At 38.5% G+C, this 23,216-nt stretch overlaps 1 protein-coding gene across 16 annotated transcripts in view; it reads right to left on the bottom strand.

Annotated features, from left to right (window-relative positions):
* Window positions 1-1,077: 1,077 nt before the first annotated feature.
* BPTF (bromodomain PHD finger transcription factor) overlaps window positions 1,078-23,216 on the bottom strand; it is a 105,352-nt gene continuing 83,213 nt past the window's right edge. For 8 of the 16 annotated variants that reach the window (XM_036450876.2, XM_036450887.2, XM_036450881.2 and 5 more), the window contains 6 exons: window positions 18,330-18,670; window positions 15,155-15,328; window positions 14,209-14,401; window positions 12,946-13,030; window positions 10,084-10,270; window positions 1,078-3,205 (listed from right to left, as the gene is read on the bottom strand). In XM_036450876.2, coding sequence (XP_036306769.1) covers window positions 3,169-3,205; window positions 10,084-10,270; window positions 12,946-13,030; window positions 14,209-14,401; window positions 15,155-15,328; window positions 18,330-18,670 — 1,017 coding nt within the window. In that variant the 3' untranslated portion in view covers window positions 1,078-3,168. Of the gene's footprint in view, window positions 3,206-3,841; window positions 3,980-10,083; window positions 10,271-12,945; window positions 13,031-14,208; window positions 14,402-15,154; window positions 15,329-18,329; window positions 18,671-22,167; window positions 22,397-23,216 lie in introns of those variants that run through there. The other 8 variants (XM_036450882.2, XM_036450886.2, XM_036450892.2 and 5 more) reach the window with 5 other exon arrangements.

Below are 23,216 nucleotides of genomic sequence, written 5' to 3'. Positions count from 1 at the left end.
TCTCTAAAATCAAAACATCCTTGGGTGAGGATTGAAAAAAATTAAGACTTCTCAGTGGGCTCTAAGTACATATAAGGCATGACTTTGGCTGTGAGATACCATTCTCATTTTAAGGGCTCCAAATCTGAGGCCTCCAGCTTATAGCCTCAGTCACAGAAGAGTGAGTCTTGCAGTGACCACAGAGTGCTGTGTCGCTCAGTCTGTAAGCGCAGATTTGAAAGGTCACCAGGTTGGCTCTTTAGTAACATCAGAAATACACAAATATGCAGGGAGTCTGCCGAATAGAAAATGAAGGACAGGGAAAGAACTTTTATTTGTAGATTACAAACCACAGCAACTGTCAGTGTCTCTAAAAACCACTCCAGGCCACTTGATATATAAAATGGTAACTTTCACTTTAGAAAATATCTCTAAAAGTCCACAACTTTTTAAAAAAACGACCTATTGCAGAACATTAACTAAAACAAAATCCTGCAGAATTTGGATAGGAGCAAAAAAAGCGTTATCAATATTATGAAAATACTTTTCCTGAAACAGTCTCAAGGATTGTGAATTTGGCAGATGAAACATAACAAGCATTGAAAATACCTTTAGCCAAAGAAATCTATTGATGTAAAATAAATATATTTACAAATCCAAAAACTGGGTAGAAAAATCCTAACTATCACAAATGAGCATTTTACTACCTGGATTATTGGGGGGGCAGAGGGGGGGGAAGCTGTAATATGTATATTTTACCAAACAGCAGAAGCTTGTCAAAGAATATTCATAAAAAAGCTTTTGAAACTCCTTGTATTATAAGAATGTATGCTTTTCAAAAATTACCTTTGGAAGACTAAACTCTGTAGTTGATAAAAACCATAAAATGGTTATGTGTATGTATTTATATATAGTGACAGAAATTGCAAAAGGCTTTATAATATTAAATACACATATGAAATTAACATCTCCCTGGTCAGAGGATCCCCATAAAATGTGCCTTTTTTGCACAATTTGGCAATGCCAACAGCTACAGAAAATATATCAACCAACCAACCAACCAACCAACCACTGTTTCATTAGAAACTGCACCAAATCCAATGTCAAAAACATTACTTTATTTTTCTAGGATGAAATGTCCTATTACGTACAAAAAGAATTGCTGTTTAGAATTTACCACAATCTGTTAAAAACATAGCAATCTATTGCCTACAGGTAGGAAAGTTCTTGCCGCAACAAGTTTTCAATGGTTAAGCCCATATATATCTATATCTCTCTCTATACGAATAAATAGTACAGAAATACTAATGTGATGAGATGCAGAATAATTTTGTAATTCATTAAAACGTAGGATTCTTGCATCAGCAGAGTGCATACAACATGTAACATTTTTCAAAAGTAAAAGGACAAAATAACCTATATTGGATTACTTCCATGTTAATATTTTAACAAAAACGGTTTCCATGTTTCATATTGAGCATTAATCTCTCTAGTTTGTAAGCATAATTGTAAGTGGCATTTTTATGTACAAAAAGCAATGGGCTTCATTAGACAAAATTAACCCAGAATAACCTGTACACCTGAGCCTGGAATAAGAAAGAACTGGGAACTGGAGCAACATCTTTCTTTCAAGAAGCAAAGGTCTGGGAAAGGTTTTGCATAGCAGGGTGATATTAAACAGAAGGAAACTTTTTAAAAACATTAATTCCACAACGTGGTGGGGGCAAAGACAGTATGAGTTAGTGCAAAATCTAGTAAAATTTTTGCAAAGCTGCATACGCCAACCACGGCAGGTGTTCTAGAAGCTGTTATTACAGTGCCTTGGTACAACTGTAAAGTTAGAACACGGAAAGGAGAAACATGCAAATGTACCCTCCTCCACGGCTTCCATTTCCCACCCTACTGCTTACCCTACCTATTTAAGTGGGAAAAAGAAAGAATCCAAACAACTCAACCAACCAGCAAAAATATACAAAACCGGAGGATGCCATCTAAAAAAATGCCCTCCATCTAAGTAGCTATCTGTGACTGAGAATTTGCCTCGTGTCATAATGTACAGATGAAGGTAATGTGTGTGAGCCACACTACCATTTTTATTAATCCAACCCACTGATGCAACAGGACTAGCACAACCCTGAAGATTTCTCTCTGACGTGATGACTATGGACCAGGAATTACAAAAGGGCTACTACTACCCTGGACAAACCCAGGTACGATCGGATGGCTCTGCCTTTGATTAACCTTGCAGCCCACCCTGTCCCCTTAAAGGCTTACAGAGAATCATTAGCGCACATTCAAAGACACCGTCTGTGGGAGAAAAATGATCTCCATTTATTTTGTTTCATATACATCCATAGTTGAATTTTAATACAAAAAGAAAAAAATTAGAATCTGACAAATGTTTACAAACAAGATACCTTCAAATAGATTTTACTCATTTTAGCCTGGTGCAGAGTGAATGACAAATTGTACTGTTATAGTCAAGGCAACAGAGTCTGTAGTCCAGGACCACTTAGCTCAACCTTTATGCAAGCTTAATTTTTATCTACCATGAACAATAAACTCACTGTTGATTCCCAGTTGTGTGTGTGTGCACATGTGTACATAGCAGCTCCTTTCATAGAAAGAAAAGACATCTAGAGGTCGTCTTGTACTTTTACCTATAGGAATCATGATAAGATACAGAATGGATTACATGTAACCAGGGCTGGGTTTTATAAGAAAAAATAATTAGCTGACAAATGAGGGCAGCAATAAAAAAGCGTCTTTTTTTTTTTTTTTTTTTTTTTTGCAACAATAAATAAATACAGTCAAAAGTTTTCTGTGAGACTCTAAACCAGCTTCTTCACTGAAGAGCAGACGTGGCATTTCCATGGAGTTACACTTGACCCCATATTATCTTTTTTTGCTTTCCTTTTTCTTTTTTTTTCAATAAACAGTTTTCCCGCTTCTGCCACAATAGTAAAACCATTTGATCTTGACAAGATAATGGTGTCGTTGACTTCGCTTTTCTCTTGTCCGTTGGACAAAATTGGTCAAGAATAAAACTGGACTGTTATGACCAATAAAAACGAAGTTTAGGTCAAGTCTTGTCAGGATAACCTGACTAAAAACATCTGGCTCCTTAATTTAAAATAGTTCAGACCACCAGATTCTTGCTGTTTTATGTTTAGGTTAACACGCTGAACTTTAAGAAGCTGTAGATTGCAGTTTGTTGTTATGAGACCTACAGAATACAGAAAAAAGGGAACAATTAAGCACCCTTCACTTTTTAAAACCATGATGCTTCAAGTGGATGCCAAGGTCAACCTGTCTGAGGGAAGCAGCCATGCCCCTTCATTCACCCTTGAGGAGCAAATGTATTGAAAACAAGTAAGAAATTTTTAGCCTTAAAATTAAAAAAATTCACTGTACACAAAATATGAAAACTAACAGAAAAATGTCAGTATTAAAAAACAGATATATATTTGCCCAATAAAAATTACATTTTTAGCCAAAGGAACAAATAGGGACATTTACAGAAGCGTTACCCTTGTGGTAAATGGTGTGTGTGCATGTGTGCGCATTCATGTGCTTATTTATAGTGATTTGGGGAATGTGAAGAGGAAAAATTATGTTAAAAGAGAAATAACAATATTAAAATCACGCTTTTCTACTAAACTCCAGAAAGTCTTCTTTTTAGTTTCACAGTTTTATTCACAACTTTTGTTAGTAAACCAAATTACTGTACAGTTACTAGGACTGAAAGTATGTCCTACTGCAGTAGTGTATATAAATACAGCAATTTAGGAGTTTACAATCTTAAATACATTGTTCAACATGGCTCCTAGAATAAATTGTTTATTACTATACATCTTTATTTAACATTAAAAAATTATATTAACTAATCTGAACTTTGGGGTGGCAACTTTGAATTAGGTAATCACGTGGTTTAATTAAAGTGTGACCCCCACATCCAGTTCTGATTCCAGTTAAAAGTTCAGACTAAAGATATCACAATCTGTAAGAAAAGAAAGGACATGGATGGTATAAATGATGAACGGTAACAAAGTACAGTAATGAAAATAATTTGCAAACAATGCTGGCAATCATAAATTAAAAATGAGGGGAAACATGGCAAAGGAAATACGGGAAACCATCAATAAATCAAATTTCAACGATTGGCTATATGGTTCATTCTACCTTAATCTGGAAAATCAACAAAAATTCCCTAAAATCTCTTCAATTATATTTTGTTTATTTAAGCAGAATTGAGCAAACTCTTCAAATGGCTCCCATGTTCTTATTAAAACTAGATAAACTCAAATATAGTAAGAAGCTACATAAGATAACCTGGTGGCAAGCTCTCCCGAGTGGCCCCTTCCTGGGCTGATTCAGCCCCCGCCCCCATTTCTTTGTTTCCACAGGCCCAGCAGCATCAGCTGCTACTTCTCCACTCTGGTTCTGCCTGCAGACTCCCAGCTTCCCTCTCAGTTCCCATCGAAGGCTATATATATAGCTTTTCTAATTAAAAGTTTTTAGAAATTTATTCAGAGGAGAATTGTTGGCGGTATAACTCACAGGAGAGGCCTGTGAATAAGCTGCAGCCCCCTGTCCTGTCTTTGCTGAATGGGAATCTGGGCTCCCTCGGATCCATCACTTTGGACTTCCAGTTCTCAGAGTCAGATTTGTTATACTGCTATTCTCCACTTTATATTGTTCAAAATCCTGTTATGGCAAACAGAAGTGAGCTCACATAACCATTTCCCCCTCCTTTCTCTAGTTCAAGTTTTACTTTCCTAGAAATATAACATTTCTATGCTCTGTCTAGAGGCCGATTCTAAAAGTTGAAGATCAATGTGGCACTCACATTATTAACTACATAAATCTTTTTCTCTGCAGCATCTACTCCTGTGCTCAGAGGGCATTCTCAGTATTTCTGTGCAACATTTCGTTCTTCATGGAGTTTCTAATTAATTGCCTTTCATTTTCTCCCAGACACCTCCTCCTGGGAGTGCTCCCCTCTCCTGCCCGTTCGGACTGCTTGCTTCGAAGGCCTGCCATACAAATGTCACCCTGGGTCAGAGAAATTCCCAGTGCTCTCTTGAAACTCTTGTTTCCTGGATCCAAGGTCTTGTTTGCCAGATTTGCTTATTTAGCTATTGAACATCTAAAAATAACTTGCTAAGAAAGATGTATGGGAAGGAGGCCCTTTCTGAGCCTTTACATGACTAACGTATTCTTTCTCCACATGGACTGCTTGGTTGGACAAAGACTTCTGGGCTGAAAATCATTTTCCCTCAAACGTTTGGATTTATTTCTCCATAATCCTCTAGTTGCTAGAGAAAAGTCCGATACCAGTCTACTTCTTGTTGATTTGTAGATTGTCTGTTTTAAAGAGCTTCTTTTAACCTTGGCATCTGGAAATTTTACATGATGTGCGTGGGGTGGAGCTTTTTCCATGTCCAGCTGCCTCGTTATGTTTATCAGTGCCCTCATCACTCCACACCGCCCCGCCCTGTTTTTCTGCTGCACAAAAAAGCAAGCAAGAGCTTATCTGTCCCTGCTGTCTCCGATCTCCAGCACTCAGCAGCCTTTCAACCATGTGCTGAATAAATGAACATATTTGCTTGGGTTTGAAGTCTTTTGCTTCTCATTAGCTCAGGAAACTTTTCTTTCTTTCTTTTTTAACCTGTTAACCGGGGAGTTCCCTTTTTAATGATGCAACCTGTAACGGGCTCATACTCTTCCACTAGGACGTGTCAGTATGTCATGCCCGGAGGACATAATTTCATATTATTATTTTTTATTTATACCTAATGAAAATAAATGAAATATATATATATATATATTCGTTTATTTATATATATATAAAGCACAAAGGAAAATACAAAATTACCAAAAAAAAGAAAAAAAAAAGAATACCGACAAAAAAAAAATGGACACGTTGAATTAAAAAATTATAAATTTTACAAACGATGATAAAGATTACAAAAAAGATCCGAAACCGGTTTGGCTCAGTGGATGGAGCGTCGGCCTTCGGACCTAAAGGTCCCGGGTTCGATTCCGGTCAAGGGCATGTGCCTTGGTTGCCAGTACATCCCCAGTGGGGGGTGTGCAAGAGGCAGCTGATCGATGTTTCTCTCTCATCTCATCGATATTTCTAACTCTCTATCCCTCCCCTTTCCTTCCTCTCTGTAAAAAAATCAATAACATATTTTTTAAAAAAAGGTTACAAAAAATATATACCGTCCCTCTCGGGGCGCAACATATATTTCAAGGACGTATTCATACATCCTACCCGTTCCCGATATTGTTTACGTTTGACGTATTTATAGGTCCCGCTCGGTTAACAGGTTAATTATATATATATATATATATACACACATATATATATATATATAATTTTTTTTTTACAGAGGAAGGGAGAGAGAGAATTAGAAACATTGATGAGAGAGAAACATCGATCAGCTGCCTCTAGCACACCCCCTACTGGGGATGTGCCTGCAACCAAGGCACATGCCTTTGGCTGGAATAGAACCTGGGACCCTTCAGTCTGCAGGCCGATGCTCTATCCATTGAGCCAAACCTGCTAGGGCTCAGGAAACTTTTCTTATATTAGTCTTTTGATCATTTTCTCTCCTTTGTCTTCTCTATATTTTCTTTTTGGAATTTTGGATACTCTAAAACATCTTTTTTCTTTCATATTTTTCATCTCCTTGTCTTTCTGTTCTTTACACTGCGGGAGTTTCTTGATCTTAACTTTACTGTTTGCAATCAACAAAAATTTTTTTCCAATCATTCCTTCCCCTCAGATTGTTCTTTATTCCTAATATTCTGTTCACCATTTAGAGTATCTTCTAAAATCTCAGGCCATGCTTTAGAGCACGTGTCAAACACAAGGCCCGCGGGCCAAATCCGTCCCGCCAGGCCTTGCAATGTGGCCCGCACCACGCTGTCATCACTGCACTCCGCTGCGTTTCCATCACAATGACAGTTTATGACTGTTCAGTAAACCATTCGGCCCGCGATTTAGGCTGGATTTTAGATTTTGGCCCCTTCTCTGATTGAGTTCGACACCCCTACTTTAGAGGCTTCTATTCTATTCTATTCTATTCTATTCTATTCTATTCTATTCTATTCTATTCTATTCTTCTATCCTATTCATTGAGAGGCTCTTTTTAAAGCTCTCTGGGATCTATTTTACTGCTACATTCACACTGCAGGTTCTCCGTATGCACCTGCCTGCCCTGGCTGTAAGTTCGCAGGTAAGAAAGTTAATGGACTAGATAGGTACCCGAGAGCCCTGTGTGTATGTGTAGGGCTGGCTGGCAGGATTTTTTGCTTTAGATCATGGTTTCCAACCTCACTATTGACACTTTGGAGCTGGATATTCTGTTTGTGGGAGCGTCCTGTGCATTGTAGGATGTTTAGCAGCATCCCTGGCCTCTACTTACAGATGCCAGTACCACTTCCCTCCTCTAAGTGTAACAACAACAAAAACGTCTCCAGGAATTGCTACATCCCCTGAGAGCTGGGGATTGGACAAATTATCCCTGTTGAGAGCCACACTTCAGAACGAGGGGGGCTGAGGACTGGACCTTTCAGAGGCCAGGGCACTTTCCTCTGGGTCCCATTCTCTTCTGCCGACTCCAATGCCCTGAGGTGTGATCCATTTCTTTAAAGAAGAATCCTGCTCTTCCAGCTTCGTGGACTCCTACACAGGTCTGCACACTGGGGTGGAAGGTCTCTGGCTTACGATGATTCGACTCAATGATGTTTTGACTTTACAGAGGTGCAAAAGGGTTGTGCATTCAGTAGAAACAGGTGAAGCTAAGCTGTATTAATAAATGCATTTCGACAGGATACTTTTGATTTACGATAGATTTGCTAGGACGAAACCCCATTGTAAGTTGTGGAGCATGTGTGTTATTCCCTCCCTTTCTCTTCTCTCTGGTCTTCTGTGTGAGTCCAGAACCTCAGTGCTGGAGGCCCTCTGGGCTTCTAACTGGGCAGTAAGCTGCCTTCTCTGCTGAAGAGCCCTCCTGGAGGAGTTTGGGCTGAGGCCTGCCCGGCTTCATCAATCGGTCCTCCTCCATCTGCAGTCTGTCTCCCAGAATCTGTTGAAATCTCATTAGCTAACTAACGTCTACCATATTCTTTTCACTATTCTTAGTCTATCCCTTTTTATTCCTTTATTGTTAGTTCTCTGGGGATTCTGTCATATTGAATAAATCCTCTTCCATTTTAAGTTTTACCGCAAATGGGTTAACACAGAGGGGATGATAAAAGGGCAAGTTTTAGAGATTTTTGTCAAGTCTCTTGGTTCCTTGTTTGCAGCCTGACTGCCTACATACCTGCTTTCCTCCGCCCTTCCTTGCCTACTGTTTTTGATTCCTTTGCTAGAAGACAATTGGATACTTCGGCTGGGCTGTCCTTCATTTATTTTATTTTTAATTTTTATTTATCTATTTATTTATTTAAAATATATTTTATTGATTTTGTACAGAGAGGAAGGGAGATAGACAGAGAGTTAGAAACATCGATGAGAGAGAGTCATCGATCAGCTGCCTCTTGCACACCCCCTACTGGGGATATGCCCGCAACCAAGGTACATGCCCTTGACCGGAATCGAAGCCGGGACCCTTCAGTCCCCAAGCTAACGCTCTATCCATTGAGCCAAACCGGTCTTAACTGTCCTTCATTTATTTTAGGTAAACTGACTCTAAAATGCACTTCTTGATATAACTTGCTACAGGAAAAGGAGACAAAAACACCCTACAGATTTCCCTCCGGGGGAACTCACTAAGCAGAGCACTGGCTCTTCGCTCTGGAGTGGGGAGCCCGTTGGGAGTCCCTGAGATAACACAGGCGCTCAGGCCCCACCCAGCCAAGATCCACCCAACTGAATTTCTAGGGACAAGCAGGCTTGTGGGGTGGTGAACGGGAGAGCGCGAATAACGACATCTCGGGGGCTGGGAAGGGGGGGCAGCTACCATGGGACTGGAAGCTGGGCTTCCACGGAAGGAAGGACGTCATGGGCTCCAGAGGAGGGCTGGGGTTAGAACAGAGGTAACGAAAGTCACAGCACATGAACATGATGCAAAGTTGCTCAATGCTTTGTTACTAGAGGTTCCAAGAAAAGGTCTGTGGACTTAAAAGTTTGGTTTTGTCCATAGAGAAAAAGAAACATTTTATGATTTCAAAGACATAGCAAACATCAACTAAGGAGAAAATACTTACATTCCCCTTTCATTGTCTCCCCTCCTGCACCTAAAGAAGTCACTTTCATTCTCTGTGAGATGGTCCAAGAGCTCTGACTTACTACTACTAGCTTTGTACGTGCAGTGCAGGTAAGAGAACATCTTGCTTTCTGCAAGCATTTGATAAATGCTTTTTTAATTCTAAAAAATGACATTAATTCTAATTAGATCACAAACTCACTCAGCAATCTCTCATTATGACTCTGTCCTCTTGTCCTTGGCAGTATATCATAGTCTTATAGTCTTATTCTTATTCTTTTTTTTTTTAAAGGATTCTTAATGTTAAGGTTAAAATTTACCATAAACTTTATTGGCTGATTCCTTTGACACAAAAGTAGTATAAAGAGTTTGAGGAATTGCTGGGACTGGTTTGGCTCAGTGGATAGAGCGTCGGCCTGCAGACTGAAAGGTCCCGGGTTCGATTCCGGGCAAGGGCATGTACCTTGGTTGCGGGCACATCCCCAGTAGGGGGTGTGCAAGAGGCAGCTGATCGATGATTCTCTCTCATCTATGTTTCTAACTCTCTCTCTCTTCCTCTCTGTGAAAAATCAATAAAATATATATATAAAAAAAAAAAAAAAAAGAGTTTGAGGAATAGTCCTGACCAGTTTGGCTCAGCAGATAGAGTGTTGACCTGCGGACTGAAGAGTCCCAGGTTCGATTCCAGTCAAAAGCATGTACCCTTGGTTGTGGGCACATCCCCAGTAGGGGGTGTGCAAGAGGCAGCTGGTGAATGTTTCTTTCTTATCTATGTTTGTAACTCTTTATCCCTCTCCCTTCCTCTCTGTAAAAATTCAAATAAAATTAAAAAAAAAAAAGAGTTTGTGGAGCTGAATTCAGAACAATGAACACATCTGCTTACCTGCTAGCCTTGAATCCTTTCAATTTCTGTACAAAGAATGATTCAAGAACTTCTGCACACTGGTAAAAAGGGGAGTCACTTGGATTATAGTAACGACAGTTATCAAAAATTTTGGTCATATCTGCCACAAATTCCGTCAGCTTTTCATAATATCGTCTTTGTATTCTTTCTTCCATGGTGGCAAGGTCTTAAAAACACAAAATGTAAAACATTTTCAAAGCTTTAAGGTTATTCCAATGTGAATACTGCTCACAGTTCTGACTCACAAGAATATGTATTTCCGCCCAAACTGACTCACCATTCAGGCTTTAAGTTCTTGAAGAAAATAAGGGCACTTTTTGTTTTTGTTTGGGGGCCTGATGTAAAAATTTTGGCTACTGCTAAGAAGGCTCTTTTATTTTCAGTTAAGTACAGAGAACAGCTCTTTATTCAATTAGTTTTAAATAACATGATCAATACATATTTGAGTATAATGCATTTTTCACAGGCACACAATTAAATATAACTATCATATGTACAAAGAGAAGGGGGAAATCCAGAATTAAGAATAAAATCTCTAGTTTTATAATCCTGGTATGAGTAAATGGACAATGATCAAAAATTAATCTAGAATTGATTGAAAGAGACACAATTCTAAACTAAATCTCAATGATTATTTTCAAATTTGAAAAATAAAAGCAATGAGAAAATGTAATCTATCAGACATTGAAGAGAAAAATTCCACCTCACATTAAAAGCCAAAGTAATTCTAGGTGGATAAAAATTTTAGGTAAAAAATTAAAATCATAAAAATTACTAAAAGACAATATTGCAAATGTAATTAATCGCTAAATTGTGTTTATAAAAATAGTTAAAATGGAAAACTTTATGTTACATTGTTTTAACACGTACACACACCCAAATCTGATCGTTTCCATTTATACGGACAACTACAAAGGTGCACCTAACAGCCTGGGAAGATCCAAGCACAATCTGGGCACATCTATTCTGTATAGGTTATGAAAAAGTAAAATACTTCACATTGATTTCTTGTACCCCTTTATTTATGCATTCACTGGCTTTTTTGTATGTGGCCTGACTGGGAATTGAACCTGCAGCCTTGGTACATTGGGATAATGCTCTAACCAACTGATTTCAAAGAGAGGAAGGGAGAGAAATAGAGAGATAGAAACACCAACGGGAGAGACATCATCAATCAAGATGCTACTGCATGTACCCTACTGGAGCCCAACCCAGGAATGTGCCCTGACTGGGAATCGAGCCTGTGACCACACTCTTGGTTGATGCTCAACCACTGAGCCATGACAGCCAGGCTATATTTCCGCCACCCGCTTTTGGCATTTCTGAAGACATTTATGTGCCCTTAGAATACATATAATTGTTTACTGCATAAAACCTAGGAATTGTTCTCTCTTTTTTATTGTAGACACTATTACAAATGGCCCTATATCCACTCCCCATTTGTTTTCTAACTTTCATTTTTCTTTCAACAGTATGTTTTGGAGACTTATATTGTCGCTATGTACATACTTACATAAGATGATGTTTATCTGTGTGGTAATAATAAAGAAAAAAAATAACAAAATAGTCTTAAATCTTCAAGAAAATAATTTTGGTTAAGTAACTTGAGGTGTATTCAACTTACAGACTATATAAAGCCATTAAAAATCTTGTTGTTGGAGATTAATGACAGGAAGATGTGTACCAAACAGATTATATAATCTCAATTTTAATGCACATACAACAAAATGTAGTGGAATTCAGTGAGGAAAAGACGAAAGGTGTACTTAATCTTTCCTTATTTTTTCGTTATTTCCTAAATTTTCTACAATTAACCCGTGTTAATTTTAGAAGTAGAATTATTTACCTACCAATCTATCTAAAGCAGATTATACAAATCTGAAACATATGCAAGGATTCAAGGATTCAAGGGACAGACGCTCAATGCAGAAGCTACTCCCTGGTGGTCAGTGCGCTCCCATAGCCACCTTAACGCCCCCTCCACTGCCGACAGACCTCTATTGCCGGCCAGGTGAGTGAGCCCACCCGTGCACTAATTTATGCACCAGGTCTCTACTTTTTTTTTTTTTTTTTTTTTTTAATATATTTTATTGATTTTGTACAGAGAGGAAGGGAGAGAGATAGAGAGTTAGAAACATCGATGAGAGAGAGTCATCGATCAGTTGCCTCCTGCACACCCCCTACTGGGGATATGCCCGCAACCAAGGTACATGCCCTTGACCGGAATCGAACCCGGGTCCCTTCAGTCCCCAAGCCGACGCCCTAACCATTGAGCTACACCGGTCCCGGCAGGTCTCTACTTTTTAATATAATCACTGGAGCTTTCCATCTTAATATAATCACTTGTAGCTGTAACTTATAAACCACCACCCCCCGAAATAAGGCTATTTTCTCTTTGATCTCCACTGTGTGTCCATCAAATGGCTCTCCTTCAAAAAGATGAGGAAGAGGAGACAGGATGAGAGGCTCAGACTGACCCGACCCATTCATTCTTTTCCATAGCTGAATAATACTCTTCTTATATGTCATTTGATTTGGCTACTCCTTTTCTAAGGGCTATCTATCTCATTTCCAGTATTTTTGCAATTATAAACACTGTATGATGAACACCATATTTGTGCACATGCAAATCCTAAGTAATCAAACTGCTGGCTCCAAGGGTATGTGCACTTAAACATTAATACATATTAGTAATTTACTCTACAAGTTACCACACTAATTTATACTCTTATCAAGACTGCTCAACATATCCTCATGATATATTAATTTTATAGGTAAGAAATGAAATATCTACTGAGACTTGGAAAAAAAAAACTCTCCATATTCCACTCAAGTACTTACCCATAGGCTCTTTAATAACACCATAATAATCTGGTGCATCATTAGGATCCACTGGTTCCAGGAAGGGCCAGGCCATCTTATGGGCCTACAAGGAAAAAACAGGCCATTCTTATTGTCTCCACTTAAATTCCCATTGAAATTACTGCATCAATCAATGCTTAAACTCCAAAAATCTTAAACTGCACAGATAATATTGTTTATAATTCTGCTCTAGTCACAAATTATCTCAGATGGGCATACTCTATAATAATGGCTTTCAAAGAGTGATCTCAGGACCTTGGCATGAGGCGACAGGGTTTGAAGCACTAGTTTAGGAGTAAAGAAAGTTGGCATGATGACTTGCCAATTGAATGATGCCGGCACTGTAATCACACCCATAAAACGGGATGAGGTGGGTTCAGCGTGTGGAATGGAAGTCCTGTTTGGGTAGCTCAGTTGGTTAGAGCGTTGACCTGGCTGAAGCCGTGGCTGAAGGTGCAATCCCAGGAAGGGAACATAAAATTATCAACCAATGGCCCGGCTAGTGTGGCTCAGGGTTTGAGTGTTGAGCCATGAACCAAAAGGTTGCTGGTTTGATTCCGAGTCAGGGTACAGGCCTGGGGTTCGTGGGCCTTGATATCCAGTGGGGGGCGTGCAGGAGGCAGCTGATCAATGATGTTTCTCTCATTGATGTTTCTATTCTTCTCCCTCCCCTCTCTCTAAAAATCAATAAAAATATATTTAAAAGAACCAACTAATGCATTATCAATAAGTAGAACAAATCTATGTCTCTTCCTTTCTCTTCTTTCCCCACTCTTGCTAAAACCAATAAATTTAATTTATAAGAAGGCAAAGTGTGAAATGGTCAGCACTGCTGGCTAATGTGGCTAAACGAGGTGGCAGAAATGTGATGTTAAGTAACATCTGACCCAATGCTGAAACTGTTGTTCTCCTTTCAGTTCTTCCCTTCTCCCACCTGTGATTACAACAGAGTGTCAGTCTAACACTGATGTCTTGAGTAAATAAAGTATCTCATTAAAAAAAAAAGTGAGTCATTTTAAATATAAGTGTTGGTAAAGAGCAGCTGAGCTATTGTGTGGCTGTGGAAACCTCAGCCACACTGGCATGTGAAGGACTGAAGATGGTGGAGCCCTTGACTCGATTGGCTGGGAGTCAGTGAATAGTCAGGTAGTCCAAGATTGGCAAGTTCAAACTCTAGGAGTGTTTCCCAAGTCACGCTGGTAGATTTCATCTTCAAAGGTGGCACACGGAGTGGCTTCTCACCTGGAGAGAGCGCAGCACCCTCTTCAAACCCTCATAATCTTTCTCTGTCAGTGGCGTGAGCACTGTCATGGCATCCTCTGTTGACTGGCACTGTGGACAGACATACTCATCAATGAGCTCTGCCTCACTCTGCAAGATGCCAACACAGCGCCCATGGTACCAATTCTGACACCGATCACAGCCAATATAAAATCTGCAAGATCCGAAATGGAAATGTGAGTTCAAAACAGATGGGCTCAAATTACTTATCATTTATTTTAAAAAGTAATAATGCATGCATCTGAAAATACTCTAACCCTAGGATATAAAGATTTAGTATTATAATTATTTTAATAGTTTTGAAGATTGACATTCCTATGTGTTAATCTAGTATTTCCGATGTTAAAAACAAGCATTAAAAATTTATTAAGGACACTGTATTATATTAGAAAACCAATATGAAGAAAAATGTAAAACATTTTAATTGTCTTTAAAGCTCAAAACAAAATAAAGCCAAAAATATTTCAACAAATACCATATCAAATGGGAAGCTGATATTGGCCACCCAACTGGGAGTTCAAAATCCTGGAAGCTAAAAACAAAGTCTCAGAGCTTGTACCCAAATTAGTATTTTTCTAACCCACAAAAAAGTGCCTTTCCAACACTGATGAAGTCCAAACAAGGCAGGCTATTTTAATCTCATTAATTTCTGTTACATATTGAAGAATCAAGTCTACCATTAAACCATATTTTCCCCAATAAATCTCAAACATTCACTAAGAAGCAACATAAATTTTGAAGGGGAGGTAAAGAGGGAAGAAGAGAAAAAAAATGGAAAGGAATTTGTAATGTAAGTGTATAATATATGCAGAAAATATCTTGATTTTCATTTAAAAATAAATAAGTAATCAGACAGAGCAGTTTGGCTTCCTAAATTATTAAATATGATGCTCTTATCAGAACTCACTGTGACTCATCATAAGGTGTTCTGCAGATACAGTACAATTCCTCACTGCTGCCCTCTTGTGCCCGTTTACAATCATTACAGATGTACACATCCATTTTCTTAGCCTCCTTTTCTGTGATGCCAACACATTCTCCATGATACCAGTTAGTACAAAGATCACAGCCAATATAGAACCTAAAAGTATTCACAATGAAAATGACAATGTGATTGTCATTTTGAGCTGCATGGTACTTAAATCTGTCTTCCCTGCCCTGATTCACTTTCTTACAGGATAACTTTCTGCAATGTGTCAGCTAAACATCCTGAATCCGACCATTCTACCCCTGGCAAACTACAGCATCTGACTGTATCAAGTGTGAAAACATAAAGTCACTCACATCAATTTCAACAAATACACTGTTTAGTGAAATATGAGTCTTTAAAAACATACTGGAATTGGAAAAAATAAAGAACACACTGATGGTAATGTCTGCCTCTTAATGAATGTGTGTAAAACTGTAACAGGCACAAAAACCGAAGCCAAAGCATCAAAGACTTACATCTGTCAAACCTATGCCACAGAAGCCATTTCAAAATCAGGGCTGTTTCTTAGATAGGTTTGAAAATGTATCTCACAATTTAAATTTGAAAACAAAGCAAAGCGCAAACACCAAATAGAAGTCACACTACAAGGAACATGCAGGCCAGCCAGGTGTAGAAGATAAATGATCAAAAAATGATATGAAGAAGAAAACTAAGAAAGGTACCTGTAGTAATTCAATTCTACTAAATAAATGTTGTAATTTAATCTAATTGTGACAGATTATGACAGGGGCCAGTTTTTCAGTCAATACAATGGGTGAGACAATGTGGAGTGGCCAGGTTAATTAACTGTAAGAAATTGTTTCAAATAAAAACCAGGGTACACGGTGCAGAGTGTAAGGACAGTTATCCAAAACAGTACTTGGCAAGGTGGGGCTGTGTGGGTGTAGAACAGCTGTGTGAGGGCTAATCACATACAGGGTTATCAAGGCTTTTGAAAACAAGATCCCAAATGACAAAATGGAAAGTGTCTCTATGACAAACACGTGTATATGCAAGTGTTGACAGGCACTGGATAGGAAACCTCATATGAAAGTCACAGGAAGAATTATTTCATGTATGGATCATAAGGAACCAGACTGGCCTTGCTGATACCATTGGTTCTAGCAAGGGATTTCTTGGTCAATTCACCTAGAGAAATAGTAGTTGTACTCAAGCTTCAAACTTTATGAAAGTTAAGGAATAATACATGGTTGTGTGGCTTATCTATTACCACTAACTTGATTCGTTTGGAATTATGACTTCCGCAGGATTTTCACAGCTACCGGTGGGGGCCACCAAAGTGTTCTGTGTTGCCTTCACCAGATGGTGGGCTGTATGTTCTGGAAATAAGCTCAGGACGTGTATTTCAGGTTTTAGTCACTCTCACTAGATTTCCAAACCAAGCTAGTTTGATACGAAAGGTTACAAAATACTCCTTAAAAAAACACTAACTCATCCAAACTCAAACAGGGAGTGAGTGAACCTGGTATACTGAAATGTTAATGACAAACTGAAAAATATGAAATACACACAAAATAATGAGGCAATCTCAATACAATGAGCACATGTACATGTGTGCCTCATTTTATGCAACTTAAATATTACATACATTTCTGTGATCTTAATATTTTAAGTAGGCTAAAGAAGACTGTTATTTAAAGAAATTCCATAAGCAGATATTTTTGTAAATCATACTCTGTTTTATTCTACAAATCATTCAGTATATTTTGCTTAAAGGGAGGCACACTTGTATTAAACTAAGGGAAAAATCAATTAATAGGGCTCCACTTTTTACATTATGTATAATTTCCAGTAAAGTAAGACAATGAAAAGTGAAGATGCCTAAACTGATCTGGGTTTAACTAAACACACAGCTAAGTTTACCAACAGAAACTTTTGATCTAGCACTTGCAGATTATAAATTAAATAGCACCACCAAAGCAGCTTCAAGGTTGCAATGTAAACATCATTAAAGAGATAATTTTATTTTAGAAATGGATTAGGCATCCACTTAAAGTAGACATTAAGCATTCCTAATTCTAAATGATCATATTTTTTAGCACAATCAAACATTTCAGTACTATAAAATAATCTTGTGATTAATTTTGGATTTTAAAAGCTGGCCTACATTTAATTGTTCAAAATGGAAGTTAAATACTTAGTTAAAAGACAATGTTAAAAAAATAAAAGTACATTTATAGACCAGCATCTCTAAAATCTCGTATATATTACCAAATACAAGTCACAACTGTCAAAAACAGCTTCCAGCTGCCATGCTTATTCAATTTTTTGAGTGTCTTGAGGAATGGGTAAAAGGAACTCGTGTGGTTTTTTTTTTATTTCTCTCACTTTTTCCCCAATAAGAAAGTGGGAACTTTGACAAAAATAGTAGTTATACCATTCCAATATAAAAAAACACACCATAGAATTGATTAAAATTAAACAACAGCCGAAACCGGGAGCATAGGTCTGTGGACTGAAAGGTCCCAGATTTGATTCCAGTCAAGGGCATGTTGGTTGCAGGCACATCCCCAGTAGGGGGTGTGCAGGAGGCAGCTGGTCGATGTTTCTCTCTCATCAACGTTTCTAGCTCTCTCTATCCCTCTCCCTTCCTCTCTGTAAAAAAATCAATAAAATATATATTTAAAAAATTAAACAACAAAAACACAAAGGCACTCAAGCTTGAAACCTCCTGCACCATTCAGATTCACACAGTCCCTGGAATCTGTATAGGGGTTGTGAACAGATTCTAGAAAGTACGTGCTGCACTCTGGCAGCTATAATCACACACCTCCTCCTCCAGACAGCACTACTGACTGATTTGGAGTTAATTCAGAGAGAAGAGGAGAAAGCCAAGGAGCAACAGAAAGCTTGTTTTTGACAGAAAAAGAATATGAAGGACAAACACGAATCATGAACACGAGAAATAAACTTTTATTTGCTAGCGTCAAAGTTAAGAATATCAGATGCAAGACCAGAGATTAAACACTATTACCCTTACTTTTAACTATTTTCTTTTATGTCGCTACCAATATACTCATTTCCTTCAAAACTGGAAGATTAATGGCTAACCTTTAAGAAAATAAACTAGAGCTCAAAAGGATCTACTCACTTAGATTCATCGTAAGGCGTTTTACAGATACAATAAAGCTTTGTGTCCTTCTTAGTTTCCTTTGAGGTAGTAGAAATCATTTTCTTCTTCTTGGACTTGGAGCTCGAGTCTCTTTCCTCTTCTCGCTTCCTCTTCTGAGAAGCCGCAGACAGCGTGGCCGAGGCTGTGGCCGTGGGCTGTGGCCCCGAGTGCGGCGGGGGAGGGGGAGGCGGAGGCGGAGGCGGAGGCGGAGGCGGAGGGGCTGGAGGCGCAGGAGGCGCTGCAGGCGGGGTGGTGGCTGCCGCAGTGGCCTGCACCATTTCTTTTTCTTTCTTAATTTTCAGGTCTCTCTTGAGCTCTTCCTAGTGTCAATTAAAGACAATACAAGACTATCATTTGACTTATGCCAATGCACAAACTGGCCAGCGGATGTTACATTAACCCCCTTGTCGCAATAGCTCCATAGTTCAACCTAACGTGAGGGAGTTGCAATAATCCCAAACACCCATGTTTGTACTATACCTTAAACCCAATTACAACAACTAGAAATGGAAGATGAAGTAACAACTCAAGAGCTATTATCCTCAAAGGAGCTCTGACAGAACGGTGTGCAAGCGTCTAACGAGGACATCCCTTTCCCGCCGGCCCGTCAGCCCTGGTTATTTTAGTCATGGCTCAGCGTGTGATGTCCAGTGTCCTCACCCACTGGCTGCTTTCTTCTGGCCACTCTCCTTCTGTGTCCTCAGAGTGAGAATGAACATGAATTGATACTCAAACTGACCAGCCCAAAGCAGGAGGAGACACAGATTTGCCTTGTTTCTTATGCAGCTATGACTAGAATTTAAGGCTGCAGGGAGAGCATTTTCTTATTACAGATTTTCCTATAAATTAAAATCCTTTTTCTTTTTCTATTTGAAATACTTTACAAGCACACCTCTGCTACCCAGTGTAACAACTTAGTCTGAGAAAAACCAACAAACAAACTTGGTGTAAATAAAACATAGTTATAACTGAGTTTTTAAGCATCACAAATATTCTAACAAATAAACCTGAATGGTCTAGATTTAATAAATCTATTTTCTCCATGTAATCTAGAGAGTCTTGTAAATGAAAAGATAAAGCTCTGTGGCTATTTAAAAAGAAAGTCTGAACTTTCTCCTAGGGGTGAAAGTAAATCTTTCATTAAAAGTTTCATTTTAGCCAAAACCGGTTTGGCTCAGTGGATAGAGCGTCAGCTTGCAGACTGAAAGGTCCCAGGTTCAATTCTGGTCAAGGGCATATACCTTGGTTGCGGGCATATCCCCAGTAGGGGGTGTGCAAGAGGCAGCTGATCGATGATTCTCATCAATGTTTCTAACTCTCTATCCCTCTCTCTTCCTCTCTGTAAAAAATCAATAAAATATATATTTTTAAAAAAGCTTCATTTACGAACATGGTTTATAAAATGTAACAAGATCACTGTAGGAAAATCACGATCATTAAGACAGTATAGTGGGTATACACCTTGATTCCCCTGTCAAGAACGTATTAATGAGCCCTGGCCAGTTTGGCTTAGTGGACAGAGTGTCGGCCTGTGGACTGAGAGGTCCCGGGTTCAGTTCTGGTCATGGGCACAAGCCCAGAATGGGGGCTCCATCCCGAGTGGAGGCGTGCAGGAGGCAGCCCATCAATGATTCTCTCTGATTGCTGATGTTTCTTTCTCCCCCCCCTTCTCCTTTCCTCTCTGAAACCAATAAGATATATTTTAAAGAAGAAAAGGACACATCAATGCTTATAAAGTATAAAAAAAGAGAAAACTGAAGAGACACAGCTATGCTTGAATACAATATAAATGTTGCTATGGAACGGAGACATAAAACTGGACAGGGCTAGACCTGCAGGCTATTGGGCTCCAGACGGGGAAGTAGGAAGTGGTAACCCACAACTGGAACAGGAAGAAGGGGGCTCAAGCTTCGTAGGAGCTGGATAGTGAGCAGACTCCCTGTTTGATATTAAGTGTTGGCTTGGCTACAATGGACTTTAAGTGAGGAAACCAAACCAAACCCTATCACTTAAAATACCAAATGCAAAATCAAATGAAAACAAGTAATGTGAAAAAAGACTACCAACAAAATCAATAACCAAATATGCATTCACTCCATATGAAATTAATTTTATAGGGCAATGACAAAAAGTTTATATGTTTGAGAATTTGAGAGGCAAATGAAGATATAAAGTTCTATTAAAAAATTAGTAAACAGGGTCTCAGGGTTCAACTTAGTCCCCCGTCTGTCCTCCTACCTTCTTGAATAAAATAATTTAAAGTGAAAAAAAAAAAGAGTAAATTACTTTATAAAAAAGACAAGCAGAGGGGGATGAAAAAGTGGAACACAGGACATTTTTAAGGCAGAGAAACTATTCTGTATGATGTCATAATGACATGCTTCTGTATTTTGTAAGATGTTGTCCTTCAAAGCAAATTATCTTAGCAATAAGTTCTAGTTAAAAATAATGCTGATTATTTTCTTAATGTAGAATTTTTCTGCATTAGATAATACACTGTCAAAAAGAACACCATTAACTGTACAAAAGAATATTTACAATAGTAACATCTTTAAATGTTTGCATAGTATAGTGAATGCAGAAAAATGTTCAGTATTATGTTGTCTCCAGTGTGACTGTTTTATATACAATGTGTTAATATGAATACAAATATTACAAACAAGGTATATTCTATAATTACTTTAAATGGTAATCTTTGGCCCTAGCCGGTTTGGCTCAGTGGATAGAACATCAGCCTGCAGACTGAAGGGGTCCAGATTCAATTCTGGTCAAGGGCACATGCCTGGCTTGTCTGCTCGATCCCCAGTTGGGGGCATGCAGGAGGTAGCTGGTCAATGATTCTCTCTCATCATTGATGTTTCTCTCTCTCTCTTCTTCCCTGCCTCCCTTCCTCTCTGAAATCAATAAAAATATATTTAAAATTCATAAAATAAATAAATAAAACAAACAATAAAAAAGGTAATCTTTGCCTAGCACAGTGGTCGGCAAATTGCGGCTCCCGAGCCACATGCGGTTCTTTGGCCCCTTGAGTGTGGCTCTTCCACAAAATAGCACGTGTGGGCGTGCACATACAGTGTGACTGAACCTTCGTAGCCATGCGCAGAAGTCAGTTTTTAGCCTGGGCCAGTCTATTTTGAAGAAGTGGCGTTAGAACACTCAAGGAGCCAAAGAGCCGCATGTGGCTCGCGAGCCGCAGTTTGCCGACCACTGGCCTAGCCAGTGTGGCTCAGTGGTCCTATGAACCAGGAAATCACAGTTTGATTTGGTCAAGGCACCTGCTAGGGTTTCGAGTTTGATCCCCAGTAGGAGGCGTGCAGGAAGCAGCCGATCAATGATTCTCATCATTAATGTTTCTCTGCCTCTCTCCCTCTCCCTCTCCCCTCCTTTCTCTGAAATCAATAAAAACACATTAAAAATAAATAAATAAAATGGTAATCCTTGGGTAGTATAAATTTATATATAATTTTTACTTATTGGATAAAGGTAATTGCTTTGAAAGACATTTAAACATATGTTTGTATGTTCGTTCATTCATTCATTCATTCATTCAAAAAGGATAAGATTACAAATATTTTCCTACTTTGTGCAGAATAGAGAGCAGGAGCAGTATGTGAAACACCCAAATGTTAAATATTTGTTGAATAAATTGAATGGATACATCACTCTATAAATACTATTCTGCAACCTACATTTTCATTCAAATATTTATGAGGATTTCCTCGAAAAATTAAAAACAAAAAGCATTAATCCTACGCTGACCATTGTGAGGACACTCCAAAACACATTCAGTGTTTGAGTCTGTATGGAAGGGGGACAAGGTCACTCTTTTGCTGATTACAATGAAGGGAAAGCTACTAGCATTTGGAACCGAGTGCTAAACTTTCTACAGTGTCAAACACTGGCCTGGTGAAGGGCCCTAAGTGCTCCTGTGAGAAACACTGATAACCAATCTCCTGTGGACTCAGGGCTGAGTCCAGATTACTGTTATGGTTAATGTTCATTATGTCCTTGCTCCTGTATCTTGCCTCGTTGTTTCTTAGATGGTTCTCGAAGTAAACTTATGGATCAAAGAGTATTCACATTTTAGTCATTTTATACATACCAATGAAATGTTCTCTAGAAATACATGTTTTCTAGAGAAATACATTCTCTAGAAAAATAGTATTTTCATTATTAGGCTGAATATCATTTGTTTATTGCTATTTGACAGATTTGAAATCTACTTATTTTTGTGTCTTAAAAACTCTTCTACTAGAGTTTTTTTTTGTTTTTTTTAAATTCAGCTTTGCCGAAACCCATTTGGCTCAGTGGTAGAGCGTCGGTCTGAGGACTGAAAGGTCCCAGGTTCGATTCTGGTCAGGGGCATGTACATTGGTTGCGGGTTGCGGGCACATCCCCGGTAGGGGGTGTGCAAGAGGCAGCTGGTCGATGTTTCTCTCTCATTGATGTTTCTAGCTCTCTATCCCTCTCCCTTCCTCTCTGTAAAATATCAATAAAATATATTAAAAAGTTTTTTTCAGCTTTATTGAGGTGTAACTTACAAAATCATAAAATAAAGTATACATTGTTGTATTTTGATTTACATGCATATTGCGAAAGAATTCCCCTTATATAGTTAATTAGTGCTATCTTTTACTTGTTGACTTAAGAGCTCTTTAAATTTTAGGAATACTAATTCTGACATAAATGTCACAATCCCCCACCCCTCCTACCTGTTTTACAATGCTGTTTACCACCCAAATAAGAATTTTCTATGTCATCAAATTTATCTTTCTCCTTTGTGGTATTTGAAATCTGAAATGCTTAGGAGTGATTTTTCCTATGCTGAAATTAAAAAATTGACAATCATATTTTATTCAATTATTT

The sequence above is a fragment of the Pipistrellus kuhlii genome, unplaced genomic scaffold (assembly GCF_014108245.1).
Source record: "Pipistrellus kuhlii isolate mPipKuh1 unplaced genomic scaffold, mPipKuh1.p scaffold_m20_p_22, whole genome shotgun sequence".
Taxonomy (NCBI): Eukaryota; Metazoa; Chordata; class Mammalia; order Chiroptera; family Vespertilionidae; genus Pipistrellus; species Pipistrellus kuhlii.
The sequence above is the reverse complement of the archived record's forward strand: the minus strand, read 5'-3'. Positions and strand labels throughout refer to the sequence as shown.